This window comes from Euprymna scolopes, chromosome 12 (genome assembly GCF_053919585.1).
Source record: "Euprymna scolopes isolate OS-2025 chromosome 12, ASM5391958v1, whole genome shotgun sequence".
Taxonomy (NCBI): domain Eukaryota; kingdom Metazoa; phylum Mollusca; class Cephalopoda; order Sepiida; family Sepiolidae; genus Euprymna; species Euprymna scolopes.
The window spans coordinates 7,760,255-7,778,478 of NC_136493.1; the positions used below are offsets into that span (position 1 = coordinate 7,760,255).

General features: G+C 33.9%; 2 protein-coding genes across 3 annotated transcripts in view; both read left to right on the forward strand.

Annotated features, from left to right (window-relative positions):
* LOC145291160 (dipeptidase 1-like) overlaps positions 1-18,224 on the forward strand; it is a 227,126-nt gene that overhangs the window by 155,871 nt on the left and 53,031 nt on the right. The window lies entirely within an intron of this gene.
* Positions 3,714-5,139, forward strand: LOC145291161 (G2/mitotic-specific cyclin-B3-like). Its single transcript, XM_080136689.1, has one exon. It carries the CDS (start codon positions 3,756-3,758, stop codon positions 4,995-4,997), a length of 1,242 nt encoding a protein of 413 aa, XP_079992815.1. The 5' UTR covers positions 3,714-3,755; the 3' UTR covers positions 4,998-5,139.

Sequence of the window (18,224 nt, forward strand, 5' to 3'; positions counted from 1 at the left end):
GTAAAGTCCGAAGTTTAAAACCTTATTTTATAAGAACACATTGTTTTTTTTTTGTCTTTTTTTTTTAATGAAACCTTGGTCCTTGCTCCTTTAATTGAAAAAAAAAATTAGGGCTTGAATTACATTTTTCGAGGAGTTATAAGCTTGGAAAGACAGGGGGTCGAATAATTCACGCCTCTCATTTTGAAATGTCTATTAAAAAGTAAATAATTAATTTATGTCGTGGAGTTTTATATATCACAAATTGAAGAGAAAAGGTCAATAAATAATATATTCAAATTTAAAACAAAAAAAATCGCTTTTTTAGAAGTTTACCTGTAAAGTTCGAAGTTTAAAACCTTTTAAAAAAAAAACACATTGGTTTTTTTTTGTTGTTTTTTTTTTAATAAAACCTTGGTCCTTGCTCCTTTAATTGAAAAAAAATTAGGGCTTGAATTACATTTTTCGAGGAGTTATAAGCTTGGAAAGATGGGGTGGAATTATTCACTATTTTCACGAAATTTCTGACACTGCTATAACACCGATGTGGGTATAATATTACTTCAGACCAAAGCTATATATATATATATATATATATATATATATATATATATATATATATATATATATGTGTGTGTGTGTGTGTGTGTGTGTGTGTGTGTGTGTGTGTGTGTGTTCAATAATTCATATATACGTTCAAATCTCCAAAATAGTTCTTCATGGTAAACAACTACTGATCACTACAATGATTAGCGTAAGTGCATGAATTGTTGGAATAAAACTACTGCAATGATAACAAAAGATTGACTTACAAATGAATGAGTTCGAATTAAAATTTTCGTTTTGCTTATTCTTTATATGGTTTTATAGGTTGAAAAACTTTCAAGACACACACACACACCTGAATTAATATACGAAGGTATAATTTTATGCATAAATTTTCAGTATTTACTTCAACAGTGCCCAATACATAAGTAGAGCTAGGTAGTAAGTTATCGAAATATATATGGCAATAAAGCTACACAGAATATTCCGCGTTTAACTCTCGTGAGAATTAGATGACGAATGAAACGCGAAATATTCTGTGTAGCTTAATTGCCATATATTTTTTCATAACTTACTATATATATATATATAGAGAGAGAGACAGACAGACAGACAGACAAACAGACAGACAGAGAAAATCCCAAGTATGTCTTCTATAATATAAATCTTATCACCTGTCTGTATAAATATATGTGTATATATATATATATATATATGTGTATAAATATATGTCTGTATAAATATATGTGTGTATAAATATATGTGTGTATATATATGTGTGTGTATAAATATATGTCTGTATAAATATATGTATGTATAAATATATGTGTGTATATATATATGTGTGTATAAATATATATCTGTATAAATATATGTGTGTATATATATGTGTGTATAATTATATGTCTGTATAAATATATGTCTGTATAAATATATGTGTGTATAAATATATGTATGTATATATATACATATGTGTATAAATATATGTCTGTATAAATATATGTGTGTATATATATATGTGTGTATAAATATATGTCTGTATAGATATATGTCTGTATATATATATGTGTGTATATATATATATGTCTGTATAAATATATGTGTGTATAAATATATGTCTGTATATATATGTGTGTATAAATATATGTCTGTATAAATATATGCCTGTATAAATATATGTGTGTATAAATATATGTCTGTATATATATATATATGTGTGTATAAATATATGTCTGTATATATATATGTGTGTATAAATATATGTCTGTATAAACATATGTCTGTATAAATATATGTGTGTATATATATGTGTGTGTATAAATATATGTGTGTATAAATATATGTCTATATATATGTGTATATATATATGTGTATAAATATATGTCTGTATAAATATATGTGTGTATGAATATATGTCTGTATATATATATGTGTGTGTATAAATATATGTCTGTATAAATATATGTGTGTATACATATGTGTGTATATATATGTGTGTATATATATGCGTGTATAAATATATGTGTGTATATATATGTCTGTATAAATATGTGTGTGTATAAATATATGTATGTATAAATATATGTGTATATATGTGTGTATATATATGTGTGTATAAATATATTTCTGTATTAATATATGTGTGTATAAATATATGTCTGTATATATATGTGTGTATAAATATATGTCTGTATAAATATATGTGTGTATAAATATATGTCTGTGTATATATATGTGTGTATAAATATATTTCTGTATAAATATATGTCTGTATAAATATATGTGCGTATAAATATATGTCTGTATAGATATATGTCTGTATAAATATATGTGTGTATATATATATATATATGTATAAATATATGTCTGTATAAATATGTGTCTGTATAAATATATGTGTGTATATATATATGTGTGTATAAATATATGTCTGTATAAATATATGTGTGTATATATGTATACCTAAAATTTTCGACAGAGGCGATGGATTTTCACGAGATTGGTATAATTTTTTATCTCGACCCTTCGGACGACAAATATCGAAAAATTGGCCAAAAACATTAATTCCTTCATCTTCAACTAGGCACTTTTGCTACAGGGGGGTCGATTTTTTCGCCGATATTTTCTAAAGTCATCCCCTCTTTTCGATTGTCTAGCTTTAATTTAAACCTACGTCACTTCCACTTTGACGATGAGCGAAACAGCAAACACGTCACTTTCTTCACGTTCTTTTCCTCCTTCGTGGTACGGGTTCGCGCCTGCCTGCCTACTACCACTTTTTTCTCCACACACACCTCCAAACACACGGGAAACGCCGGGCACCCAGACTTGTCTATAATATAACTCTCAACTTCTGTTTAAATGCATGCATGTATGTATGCCTTAAACATTCAACAGAAGCAAAGGAGTTTCATGAGGTTGGTATTGCTTTGAAGCTAGACCCTTCGGACGACAAATATCGAAAAATTAGCTAAAAACATTAATTCCTTTACCCTCAACTAAGCACTTTTCTACAGGGAGGGATCGCTTTTTTTCGCCGATATTTTCAAAAGTCATTTCATCTTTTTGATTGACTAGCCTTAATTTAAACCTACGTCACTTTCGGTTTGGCGATGGACGCGACAGCAAAGACGTTTCTTATTTTTTCACGTTCTTTTCCTCCTTGGCGATACGGGTTCGAGTCTGCCCGGTTACTACCACTTTTTTTTTTTTTTTTTGCTCAACATACACCTCCAAATACCCGGGAACCGCTAGGCATCTGGACTAGTATTGTAATAAAATCCAAGTTGACACTATGATTATGTCTGTCTATTTTAGTTTGGCATTAACACTGACTTCCAAGGAATATTTATTCACAAGCGTTGCAGAGTGGTGTCGTCATCCTTCGACAAACAGCATCTGTTATTCCCAAAATGGTCACCCATCTAGTACTGACCAGGCTCGACGTTGCTTACTTGGTAATCCAGTAAGAATCCGTATATGAACGTAATTATGCCGGATATATTTTATGATGATTATGTGGCCTAGATGCTGCCAGTATTCGAACACGGAATGAATAATTTACAAATTTAATTTTTTGTTCAGCTCGATCATTTGTCTCAGCCAATGACGAGGCCGTAAGCTTGTAAAATATGCAAACATTTCGCAACTCTTCGTGAAAATAAGACTATTTTAATCACCGGTATTTTTCAAACAAATCAAGCAGCCCTTTTCCGACTAATTGAGCAACCATGAATCCAAGCAGAAATCTTAGATCCAACGCAAGTGTCGCCATGAGGAAATCCCTGCGCATTGCTCAAAACAGACCAAAACGTTCCGGTTTTGCCTCGAAGCGAAACCAACAGATGGGGGTGAAGAGAGCGCGTTCCTCTTCGGAACTGAACGTTAAACCAGAGCAGAAACGACGCGCAGTGTTCGCTGACTTAACCAACAATCCCAAACCTTCCGAATCTTATCCTTCAAAAAAGAAACCAGTTATTTATGAACCTATCGAAGATAAGGATGAGAAAGCTGAACTTCCTACTCCCAAAACCGATACGTCGACTCTACTCGAACCACTTCAGGAACTTTCTATTGCGCAACTTCCGCTTGCATTAGAACCCGTGGCGATTGCGTCTAAACCTGATCAACTACCACCTTCTCCAGAAGAAACCATTAACTGGTACGAATTTGATGAACATCTGTCTGGGAATGCTATCTGGGCAAGTGAACATGCTAAAGATATATTCGCTTATTACCACACTTGTGAAGCTGTATCACTTGTGCCTGATTACATGTCCGAAATACAAACCGATGTAACCCCGGAGATGCGTTCCATATTAATAGAATGGATGGTTGAAGTCCAAGGCAATTTCGAACTTCATCACGAAACCCTCTACCTTGCCGTGAAACTGCTTGATAAATACTTGTCCAAAGTCTCCGTTCGTCGCTCCATCTTGCAACTTGTGGGTACGGCGGCCATGTTTATCGCCGCTAAATTTGACGAGACCTTTTTGCCGCCGAGCGACGACTTTCTCTACGTGTGCGACAACGCCTACGACCTGGACAGCCTCTTCAAGATGGAACGGAGCATTTTGGCTTCCGTCGACTTCTACCTCGGTTTTCCACTATCCTATCGTTTTCTCCGTCGCTATAGTAACGTGTCCAGGCAAACCACGAAAACTCTGACCTTGGCGCGCTACGTTCTTGAGATGACCCTACTCGATTATCAGTTTTGCAAGGAGAAAGAGTCCCTGAAAGCGGCCACTTGTCTCTGGCTTGCTCTTAAGATGACTGGAAGCTGTTGGGACGCCATGTTGACTTTTCACAGCGGGTATAATGAATCTGATTTGATTGAGTTGGCTGCGGAATTGAATTCTATGCTCTTGGACCCTAGCTACCCATGCTATGAAATCATCAAAAAATACTCGCACACTGTTTTTCTTGAGGTTGCTCAAATTCCGAAGTTGTCAATGGAAGATATAAAACTTTAACGTCAAATGCAAGCACTTCTGTTCATTTTGTGTATATATATATATATATATATATATATATATATTTGTGTTGGTACGTGAAAAACTACTACGTGCTTGTCCTGCTGTATTGCATCCATAACTCGTTAGATTAAAAATGGCGAAGTCTTAATTTATAGTGTAAATTTCTCACTGTTGTATAAATGTTCACTGCAAGTTTTCTAATCTTGCATTAGAATAAGAATCTTATATTTTGATCTTAGACGTAACAAATTTTTACGCCGAAATATTTTAAGTTCAATCGGATATCAAAAACGTTTTTATACTTTTGACCGCTTGCCCTTTTCATTTCCGCATCTTCGTAATTTAATGCGTGATTCCACTTGCTACTATATATATCGTTAACCTCTGTAAATACTAAATTATCTCCCCCGCTTCTATATCAAATAAAACTAAACTTAAACTTGAGTTGCTTTATTTCTTAAACCTAATTTAAATTCGTCACTGAATTTTTCGTATCTTAACTTTAAACGTCATCTTGAAAGCATGTTGCCATATTTACTCAAACCGTTTTCGGTGTTTTGGTTAATCTGATGCTTCCAAAACTTAACGGAACTTTCACTGAATTTTCTTAAGAGGAATCCAATTTGCCGTTCGTTACTCTGGACACTTTATATAGAAAAGGCTATGAATCATTGTCTTTTTGGTTTTATATATACATCCAAAATATTGACGTAAAATGTACGGTTACAATGTTTAACTTGTATATAGCTATATATATTCTAGCAGATAGCCAGATCATAAAATACGCTTAAATATATTTTAATTTACTTCTATAGGCTCAACTCTGTATTCTACTCGCAATAAAGTAATTCAAAGTTTTTAAAAAATGGCTTTGATGCCATCAGCTAGAACCGAAACCTAGTGCTCAGCCTTAGCAGTTACCCTTTTAGCTATCGTCAGATCGATAAAATCATTAAAATGACTTTTAACGTATTACATATTTGCGCATGCGTAGGGGAGCATTTTAAGTCTACTTACGCTTGCTAACTTCATTTTAATTTGATGCCTTAGCAGTTCTTACCCACTAAGGATTAAATCGAATTTGTTTCACGGGTCCAAATTTTTTATATCGAGTTGCAAGTTTGTAAACAAAAGATTAACAAGAGTTCGGTGGACTGTGTGTGTGTTAAAATTTGAATTACTTCCTTCTCAGAATGCAGCATTTTGTCAAACAACTCTAGAAATTTAAGTTATCGCTGAAACGACGATAGTACGTCTTTAAAATCTTAACGTGTTTCGTATTTGACTATCTTTTATATTCGTATATTTCGATTCATGTAATCTCCGACCTGCCTAATGGATATTTTGTAGAACTCTGGAATTTACACGGACTTTCGAACGAACTGCTGATCCGCGAGGATAGCAAGATCTCGTTCCTTCAATATTTTTCAATTGTATTGAGTGTTGTCTGCGCCGAGGATTGAACCTTCCACCTTAAAGTGGATTTATTTTAACAATGACTGTATCGACTACGCCAGATGTTCCTGTGAACAATTCTAGTATGTCTTTAGAGTTAAACTTTTTTAGAAATGCAGTCATATCACTCATAGTTCGTATTATATGAATACGGAATATCACATTCTAACACCGGTTCTCGTTACATCATCGAAGTTAAGCAACGGCGAGCCTGGGTAGTACCAGATGGGTAACCATTTACGAATTCTAGGCGTTGTATGTGCTCTCTGCTTATTTCGGCATTGTTTTCAATCGTCCTGAATCTTCACTTGCTACTGGTATTTAACGACGACTCGGAGGTGTGGTTGGAGATAGCGCAACTCCTGCCACAAATTTCACGCACATGCACCCTTAGAATGGGTGTCTAGAGTAACTCCTTCCTGGATGAAGCTACCATGTACATGTATTGGTACAATTCAGTTGTGAGTTTAACTTTTCGGGGGGGGGGTGAAGGTTCAATCTTCTGTGTATGCGTTACTCGCAATAAAATCATGAATTGATTAGGACTTCTCCCACGTTATAGTTGACGGACGAGTGTTACCCTAATGGATTACAGAAAGGTTCTGTTCGAAATTTCGTACTAATTTCAGAGTTCAAGATGAGTATTTCGAAGAATACGAAATATTACATCAGAAACCTAACTTCAACGTGATGTTGAACATGGTGCCGTTATACAAGTTCATAAAATATTGTCTTAAATTGAAATTCTGTTTTAGTATGTAATAAAGATAATCCATGAAAGTCTGAATTTTCAATTTAAAACTTATCACTCAGAATACATAGTTTGTTTCTTTTGGATGCAGTCATTTTAGTCTTTTATTTCAATCTATAAACTTGTAGAAAACCTGTCATTCACCTTAAAATAATCGCCTTGCCTATTTTAACTAGTTTTGCACTGGTCATCTGGAAGCGGGCCATATCCTTCATAAAGGTTCACGAAGTCTTATTAGTTGACTTCACAATGGTTGGTGCTAGAAAACTGAAGACAGCATATAAACTTTTCTTCAAAGGAAAGCATTACACCTTGCAGTCTGTTTGTCATGGCTATCAGTTTTGTCAAATCTTCGGTCTTGTAGTTAAAAGGTTAGTGTAGAAGACTGACTTCTTTAATGAAGTTTAAAACTAAAATAACTTTTTGAAATTAAAAGTCAAGATGGATGATAGTCTGTTAGAAAGTCTTAACTGCTTTCATAAGTTATGATTTAAACGTCTTCTCGCTATTAAAATCTTGGAAGTGTATAAAAATTGAACTCTTACGCTGTTTGTCTAAACCCCCCCACACACACACACACTTTTCTATAGGTAATTCGCGGTCATAAAATATAGACTAGAAACACTTTTGTTTTATATATATATATATATATATATATATATATATATAGGCTGTCTCCATATTTTCAGACTCTATTTCCTGAAACTAAAAGTCGCAGAGTGGCGCTAGGGTCTTCAATGACTTTTTTTCTTTTTTTTTTTTTTTTTTTTACGGGCCGTTCTTTTATAGGTCTTCAGCCGCTTAAAATCCTTAAGGGGTCAAAATTGAAGATATTTATACATTTTGTACATTCATTTTAGTTGATTTTTAATCGACTCATATGTGCGTCACGTTGATACAGTGGTAACGTCACCAGCTTTTAATGTTAGTTTCGGTTTCAACTGATAGCACCCGAAATACTTTCCTCCTTTTAAAATCACGACTCTAATTCTTCCAGATTTCGTATATAATAAAATATTAAGCGTATTTTACACCCAGGCAAAGCTAGTATTTTCAAATGTTGATATTGTAACTTAAAAACCATTGCTTAACTTTGATTAAATCTCTGGAAATGAAAATTTTAAAGGAATCTTAATCCATCAGCACTTTTTCTCTGATTTGGGGTTTCTTACCTAAACTGCACAAAAGAAATCGTTTTTTTTTTTTTTTTTTTTCCTTCCCCTTTGTAGAACAGTTCTACAAAGTGAACACTTTTTTTTCCTTTACAAAAAAGTAAACCGAACGCCATGACTCTTATTGGAAGATATAAAGAACTTGAAGCATAGGAACTGTTCTAATATTACTGGATTCGACATTAATCAAACAAAACTGTCTTCAGTTTTATGTATGACCTGAATTGATGCAGACGATTAAAAAATGTTAAAAACTAAAGTTCAATAGTTAAAATACGAAGAATTTTTGTATTTCATAAACTAGATTATTTATAGTGCTTGAAAAGGTTTAACAAACGAAATCCTCCGCTCTGAGAAGATGGCGGCATACTGAAAGTAAGCAATGGACAGTAGATATCTGGTATCTACACAGATATTGAACTAATACGTACAAGGCATGTGGGAACTAATTTCTACTTTATGCTGTAATATTCATTTATTTACGACTGAACGAATTTGTTCAACCAGGTCATAAAGGGTTAATATCGAATAAATTTAAAATCGTCTTTTCTTTTCTTTAATGAAACTTACGTTTTCTAATGTTTTAAAATTAATTATCTAGGTTATCGTTATCGTAATGAGTAATATGTATTTAGATTGTTCCGACCCCTGTTTTCATCTTTGGATGCTATCTGCACGTTTCGGCTTCGTGTTTGACTCGATTCTATACAGAATTTTGAACTCGACTTTTTTTATACACACCGGCAAATCGTTTGGTGATAGTGGCTTCCTAAATAGTGTAGAATTAGTACAATATGGTGGCACCAATGATTCTTAGAACGCCATTAGAAAAAATGTAAAACTAATATCTATCTATACCGCTTTTTATTTATTTATTTATTTATTTATTACCAGTCTGAGAAATTTAACTTGATAGATGGACTGTCGCATAACCACTTTCCAGTTGGGGGACTGGACATGGAGGATCAGGTGGTCTGTGTCCTGGGGGAGCTTCCTTGCACTTTGGAGAGTCTATTTGTGTTTCTGCGTCCTGTTCTGATCCGGTTTGCGGCTACCCACTACTTCCTATTATGTGTAGCAAAACTTGGCAGGTACAAAGTTGGGTCTTCAGTGATGTCCCCTTCTCTGATAGTATTGTTTCTCCATTCCTCCCATGTCTCGACTGGGTCAAAATTTTCCGCTTGAAGAGTTGTAAAAGGTCTTTTAGGACTTGAGTTTGAAAGTATCTGGGGCATCTTTTAAAATTTGTTGGATTGGTAATTATCTGTGTCCTCCTTAGAGGAAGATGAAACTAGTTAACACCACGGACTGACTACCTTGACATGCCAGGCTCGAATGCAGTTCCTTCCACGGAATGGCTTTCACTTAGGATATTAGCAACCTTTACGTGATTCTCTCCTGTGCGTATCCGATGTCTTTCTACAGAGAAATTCTAACTAGAAAGATATCTAATAAACCGATGCCAGCAACAGAATCATCTAGCCCATACGAAATTAATAGAATGAACCAATTAGATTTGAACATGTGCTTTGCTTAATTTAGGCTGAAGTGACCTTCAGGGGTTGAAGGTTCAATCCTCAACTTGAGGCGATACGAAGAATAAAATAAAAGATGAGACGACTTCTGTCATGGTTAAAGACACAAAAGGTAAGCTCGTACCCCCGTTTCAGTTCGAAAATTCGTATGAATTTTTGAGTTCGACAAAAAATGCAATTGAAAAAGACCGAAACGTGAGAATGATATTCACAATGAGTTCTAATATCCCAAATTACCAATCTTCGACTTAAATTCCAAAACAGTAAAACACATGGTAAGCCTTAATTCTTCGGTTGGCATTGTGTGTGTGGGGAGGGTGATTCTTTCTATAAATCATGTATTAACATGAAGCTTTCAACTATGCATGAGTAAAACTAATACAATGGAACCGACTGGGTTCGAAACTGGCATGCCCAGTTCGTCAATTTACGCCGTTATCTACCTTAAAAAAAAAAAACTCTAGCTACAACCACTATCAGTAATTTCCTCCACTCTGTCTGTGCCTAAATCTAAAAGCAGCTCCCATGAACAAAGCTCTCCGGCCGATTACAATATGGTAGCCTTCAAGTCCAATGTAAACAAGTTCTTGATTAGCCGTCCCTTTAAATAATCCAAACTCAACCCAATCTACACCATTAATGATTACTAAACTTCCATCCTATATTCATTAGCCTTATTCTCGTTTAAATATTAACTAAACAGTGCATTAATACTTCCATCGTTTAGAAAATATTATCAAAGAAATTTATAGTCTCTCGTCGCTAGGCCACATATTGTCCATCTCACTCGATGCGTTTTTTTTTTTTTTTTTTTTTTTTTTTTCTCGCCAATCACAGCAACCATCCTCGACTTTGCACGTCCATCTTTTGCAGTCCGGACTTTTCTTTTCTCTCGATCACGTGGTGTCCTTTTTTTTTCTTCGTCTTGTCGCTCAAGCTCGCGCATACTTCCTAATTTGCATGTGATTTTATTCCGGCTACTGCTACTAATATTTTCGCAAGCCAGTTATCCTACAGCTTCTACTGATATTTTTTCACGAACTCATACGCACTCTGTTACACTAGCAAAGTTGTTCAATCGATGCCTAACAGAGAAATGTTTTCCAACACCTTAGACAACATCATTAGTTTGCCCAGTATTTAAAAATACTGGAGACCGGTCTTCCACATTTCAATACAGACCAATTAATATTCTAAGTGCCATGGTTAAGTTGCTTGAATCCGTGTTAAATAGAGAAATTGTGAACCACCTCAACAAAAACAAGTTACTCAGTGACAAGTAATATGGTTTTCGTCCTGCAAGATCAACAGTTGATGTACTGAGTAAAATTTCACATAGGATCAGCAACCATTTTACATTCTATAACTGTTAGCCTTGAGTGACTTTCGGGCCTCGATAGGTGATGGTTCTCTTGTAAAAAAAAAAAAAAAAAAAAAAAAAAAAAAAAGCTACCAGTCACCTAATTGAGGAATTATCAAAACTAAAAGTCGCAGTATTAAACAAAACGGGAGCGTAAGACACAAAAGGTAAGCTCGTCGGTTTGTTAATAGGCTTTTGTAGAGAAACATCTTTCCAGGTACCAGTGCGCAAGCCTACAGACTTGTTCGTTTATTTGACCCAATTATCATTCTTTATACTCTAATTTATCTGCAAACGATTCTAATCACGGCACTGTAACAAACACTGCCACGTTGTCAGCAGAGAGTGAGTGCTTACAAATGGTTAAACTAATCGTAGGATCTGATTTGCTCTTACTTTGTGAAGGAAAAGCTTTATATGTTAAGTTAGATAACTTGGATAAAATTTAATTAAGCGCCTCTAAACCGGATGTAAAATCGCAAACGAATAAGCAATGCGCATGCGGTGTTTTGCTAAAGTCGTATTAACTTTAACTTTTCGGCCACCGTATGTTCAGCGTTGCTGTTAAATACCAGCAAAGAATCCGTTTTCAACAAGCAGTTCGAAGTGAATTGGGTTATTTTGGTGTCCTTTTATCTGTCCGGCTTTGATATTGATCATGGGTAGTGCTAGAAAGTCCACCCACTCAAGCCTTGTCTTCCCTTTGGGTGGGTGGGGGATTAATTTATTGCTTACTGCCTGAGGTGCCATGACGGGACTGCCCAGGGCCTTTTTAATACGCCGAAGTGCTCTTTCTTTAGAGGCGATGGCTTGATTCTTCCGACCTTGTGTCATGCCTTCCGGCAGCAAGAAGGAAATAAATATTAACGGTCGGGTTAATTGAGTTTTTTTTTTTTTCTTTTTGCTAAAGAAAAAAAGAAAGACTTTTTTTTAATTACCGCTCTGCCAATTGTTGCGCATGCGCTTTACATGTGATTTTACACCCGGTTTTTCGTAAACCGGCACTCAAACTGCAGTATAGAAGCTAACGAATTTTTTTTTTTTCTCTCAGTGGCACGTCGCCAACGTTTGAAGGCTTTGTAAGTAACTTTACGTTAATATTTATTTCGGCAGTTTTATGAAATATTTTTTAATTCTTGTTAGAATAAATTTCTTCTAGTAATTTTCCATGTGTAGATTCGTGTATTATGTGTTTGACCGAACTTTTATGTCTCGCCCCCGACAAATATATAGATATATCAAACAACTGTTCTCCTGAGTAAAGTGCAGAATATTTAAGTCTAAAACTCGTATAAACAAAAATGAGCAAATAATTACTAGCAAACGCAGTAGAAGTAAATTCTATACCGATCCATAATGTGAAAACTGTAATACTTTATTATTTCAACAATTAATTTTGTTAACATATTGTAATACTACACCCCCTTCCCCAATAAAATGGCGGAGATTCTCAAGGTGGTAATTTAAATTAACGACGGTTTTGTTTAAGGAAGGAGGGCTAGTCCGTTAGAGTTTGGGTAAGTTGTAAGGTATATTCCGGTTAGGCCATGTAAATCGGTAGAAATGTGACGCAACGATTAGCCAATAAAAATATTATATTTAAGCGTATTTTATAACCGGACAATGGAGGGCAGTCTGCTAGTATTCTTATATTATTGTTGATATAGTTGGTATATTCATGCCTGTGTTTTGCTTGTAGTGTGTTACCAATATATTCTTTTAGCACGGAGCAATCTTTATTCGTGTTGGAAACAGAAATAAGACTGTAAAAGTACAGAATAGTTGACACTTAAAAGAAATAAAAATAATTTCTACCGTCTCATGTACTTTTAAAAGTGTGGAAACTTTTTTTTTTTTTTGCTTTTTTTTCGGCGGAACTTGGTTTCGTTTAGCGAGCTCATCGACACACGAAAAAAGAATGTCGATTAATATTTTGGAGATGAAAAAATACGATACTTATGCAGAATAGGAACTGCGTTATCATCAGTATAGATGCCAAACGAAAACTTTCGAAATTACTGTGGCTAATCTTTAAAACGCTAGCAAAAAAAAAAAAAATCCAAACAAAAAACGGTGTTTGTGCATCTATGTTACTGCGCTGTTTTTTTTTTTTATTATTACAAATAGTATTGGTATTTTTGCATTTATGAACTCGCGATTTTCACGAAGTTACTCGTGTGTGTGCCCTGCAAATGACGGGAATAACCGGAAACGGCCGGGCGAGCCTTATTAAAAAAACACAAATTGTTACACCCCTCTCCCTATGTTAAGAATGGCGACGACCACTAAAATTTATAAAGTAATACATTGAAAAAAATGTTTTAATATCCAGAAAACTACTTGTCCATCATTTTCGTTTCTTCCCGTCATCCGCCGAGCACACCCGTGTAGCTTCGTGGAAATCGCAGGGTGATAAATGTAGAAGTACTTAGTATTTTCAAGTTAAATTCAATTTTTACGATAAATTGTTAAGTGAAAGTACAGAATAGTTACAAAATACTATCCCCATGTTAAGAATGGCTTTCTAATTAAAATGTTATTATTTCAATGCATAACAGATGCACAAGTACAAAAAAGAATATAGAAGAAAAGTCATCGTTTGGAAGTTTAATAATAAAAAAGTGTTTGTGTAGTTCACGGATCGTGCTGAAATAATGACATTTAGAAAACCATTCATAACATGGGGAGGGGTTAGCTATTCTGTAATTTAACGTCTAACAATTTAATAAGCGAAATATACCGTAAAATAATTAATAAAGGTAAATGTTTAACTGCGACTCAACACTCACCTTTTAAATTTACGACTTTTAAAGGTTTTCGGGTATGCTGAAAACGAATATCACGTTTAAATTTGTTAGACAAGTAGTTTCCTGGATATTATACATTTGTCAATGTATAACTTAATGGATTTCAGTGGTCGTCACCTTCGCTAACATGGGGAGGGGTGTTTTGTAGCACGCATGCGCATTAGTACTTGTTCAGCTGTTAAAACATGGCCGTCAGTAAAACATAAGGGATTACATTAGATAATGAAGGTCTGAATATCTAGAAAATTACTTGTTTGCCCCAAATTTAAATGTGATATTCATTTTCAGCGTACACGAAAACTTATAAAAGTTGTAAGTTTAACAGTAAATGTTAGGTTGAAGTAAAAAAAAAATTGCCTTAAACAAAATCTGCCCTTTGCCGCTTATCGTCAGCAGTGATTTCATTGGCGGTAATTTAGTAGAAAAGCTAACAAACAACTATACGAATATATATATATATATATATATATATATATATATATATATATATATATATATATATATATATGAAATGTTAACGTAGCTAATAAAAGCTACTTTTTACCTACCTGGCTCATTTGTTTGTGTTTTCAAGTAGTTTTTGTTCCTCTTTATTTAATCTAAAAAAGTCAGTTCTTCCGAGCAGATTTGAAAAAAAAATGGCGACATCTTTTTTGGAAGAAGCAAGCCTCGTTTTGACTTCAAGGTTTACAGGTGTTTTTAATTTTTTGTTTTGTACTTTTTTTTTTACAAGAGTACCCAGCGTAGTATAAGTACCCCAACATTTCCATGTTAAGAACGGCTTTAGGAATAAACACTTCCAAACTCGAAACTCGTTCTTAACATGGGGAGGTTGGAGTGCTTATACTACGCTAGGTACTCTCGTAAAAAAATACCAAAAAAATTCAAAACACCTGTAAACCTTGAAGTCAAAACGAGTTTTTTTCGTATAGTTGTTTGTTGGCTTTTCTACTAAATTCCCGGGTGAGCTCTGAAACAGAACATGGCGATAGTTAGTTTGGGAGAAGGAATACAACAAGTGTGTACAATAATTAAAGCAAGTTTACTGGATAAGCAAATGGATGATACAAGAAAAAGTTAATTATACAGAAAAGAAGATTTGTGAAAAACGTCCTTCGCGAGAACTTATCTGGCGTGGAAAGCTCAAATAACAACTTGCAAGTGTGCGTCCCTCAATCCTGGCTTCCTGTAAATCTCGTCTTGGGTTTGTCACAAATAGTCTTCAGTTCAGGTCGGTAATTATATGAGGGGGACTGGATTTCTGTGAATGCCGTCTTGGGCTTCTGCATCACCGCCGCCAAGGGCGAAAAAAGGAGAGCACACTCATGCGAGGGTTTTTATAAGCCACTTCACGTGACACCTAAAATTGCAGGGACCGAAAATTCTGCCAGCCAAAATGGTCAAGAAAACGGCTCATCAATGAAGAAATGGGGGAGGGGGCATAAATTCTAATAGTTTGTCTTGAGTGAAAAGGTTAGAAAACTAGATTTTAAATGTATTGATAAATCACTCATTTAAATTTGTTAAAACTAAAATTTTAGGAGGCAACATGTTTGTTGCTTTGTGGTTCCTCATAAAATCAACCCCATACTCATACACACATCCAAAAAAATCCAAATTTTCAACCTGACAATCCGTATCCTCGGTATACTTAATGGTTTACATTAACTTTAGAAGAACCCTTTCAAAAACACTCTTCGTAGTATTTGCAAAACAATTTATTGCATAAAATGATTGTTTAATGCTGCTGACAGATTAGAGGGCAGTGGCGGCTCGTCTATGGATTGTGGGACTGCAGCACCCCCAAGTTATTTCTACACAATATTAATGATAAAATTAAAAATAATACGTTTGTTTTTTATTATTATTATTTAATTTTTTCTATGTATACATTATAAAATCATTAAGTTTAATATCGATATCTCCAAATTCATATAAAAACAAAAATAAAACTTGCTTGGAGCTGTGAAATTCAGTTACACTTTCTTAATGAAATTCTCTTGTGCGCATGCGCGCTTTAGACAGCCGATGAAAGCCGTTTGAGGAACTGTCGCTTGTCGCAGCTCCGCGTCGTGATATTCGTTGTTTGCTTAGAGTGTGCGCCTGCATAGATATGATAACATTGTTATTGGAAAGCAAAAACAAAAAGGGGGGTTTATATACAATTTTTTAAAATTATTATTAAAATCTGCATATAACGTGTTCTTGTACATAAAATATTGTGCTTTTCTTTTCTTTTCTTTTTTTAAATACGCACACTTTCATCGTTGCGATTTAATTCGGTAGCAGACGGAAATATATAATATGCAGAAACTGTTTTTTTTTATTAAAAGTATTCGGGGATTTAGCAGTGAAGCTAACAAGCGACCAAGGGTAAAAATCAAATCTACAATAAATACATCTTACCATAAAAATAAAATTACTATTCCATCTACCTGCCTTTTTGTTTGTTTGTTTTAAGTAGTTTTAAATGTTATTTATTTTGCAACAACTAAACTTTACAAAAAAAAACAAAAAACTGTTTACATTTTTTCCTAGAAGCAAACAAACGAAGAAACGGTTTACGTTGAAAGTACATTTTAGTTAGAAATCTTTTTAACTTGTATGTTTTAGATATAAAAAAATTAGCATTTATTTGCCTCCAACGAGGATAATGTTAGAAGTTTTACACTTTGAAAAATGGATTTTTTACACAAGGTTCTTTTTAATTAAAATGTGTTTGTAAGTAAAACAAAAAAACAAAAAAAAAACAGTTTTTATAATTATGCATTTTTAAACTGTACATTGAATTTGTTAGAAGATGGGGCAGATAATACGCATTAAAAAAAAGAAATATATCGTGTTTAATTATATACTTGGTTTACATATCATTAATGGGTCCCATGTGTTAAATTCTATACTAGGTTTCCATATCATTAATGGTTCCCATATCGTATTAAATTCTTTCGTAGGTTTCCATATCATTAATGGGTGCCATATCGTGTTAAATTCTATACTAGGTTTCAATATCATTAATAGTTCCCATATCGTATTATATACTAGGCTTTCACATCGTTAATAGTTTTCATATCGTGTTAAATTATATACTAGGTTTCCATATCATTAATAGTTCGCATATCGTGTTAAATTATATAATACGTTTCCATACCATTAATGGTTCCCATATCGTGTTAAATTCTTTACTAGGTTTCCATATCATTAATGGTTCCCATATCGTATTAAACTATATACGTTTCCATACCATTAATGGGTCCTATATCCTGTTAAATTGTATACTAGGTTTACATATCATTAATGGGTCCCATCTTGTGTCCAATTATATACTACGTTTCCATATCATTAATGGGTCCCATATCGTGTTAAATTCTATACTAGGTTTACATATCATTAATAGTTCCCCTATCGTGTTAAATTCTATAGTAGGTGTTCATATCATTAATCGTTCCCATATCGTGTTAAATTCTATACTTGGTTTCAATACTATTAATGATTCCCATATCGTGTACAATTCTATACTAGGTTTGTATATCATACTTGGTTCCCATATCGTGTTAAATTCTATACTAGGTTTCCATATCATTAATGGTTCCCATATGTTGTTAAATTCTATACTAGGTTTACGTATCATTAATGTTTCCCATACCGTATTAAATTCTATACTAGGTTTCCATATCATTAATGGGTGCCATATCGTGTTCAATTCTATACTCGGTTTCCATATCGTTAATGGTTCCAATATCGTGTTAATATCTATACTAGGTTCCCATATCATTAATGGTTCCCATATCGTGTTAAATTATATACTAGGGTTTCATATCGTTAATGGTTTCCATATCGTGTTAAATTATATACTAAGTTTCCATATCATTAATGGTTCCCATATCGTGTTAAATTATATACTAGGGTTCCATATCATAATGGTTCCCATATCATGTTAAATTATATACAAGGTTTCCATACCATAAATGTTTCCCATATCGTGTCAAATTCTTTACTAGGTTTCCATATCATTAATGGTTCCCATATCGTATTAAAGTGTATACTACGTTTCCAATCATTAATGGGTCCTATATCGTGTTGAATTATATACTTGGTTTACATATCATTAATGGTGCCTGGTTAGACAATATCGGGTTCCTCCTAT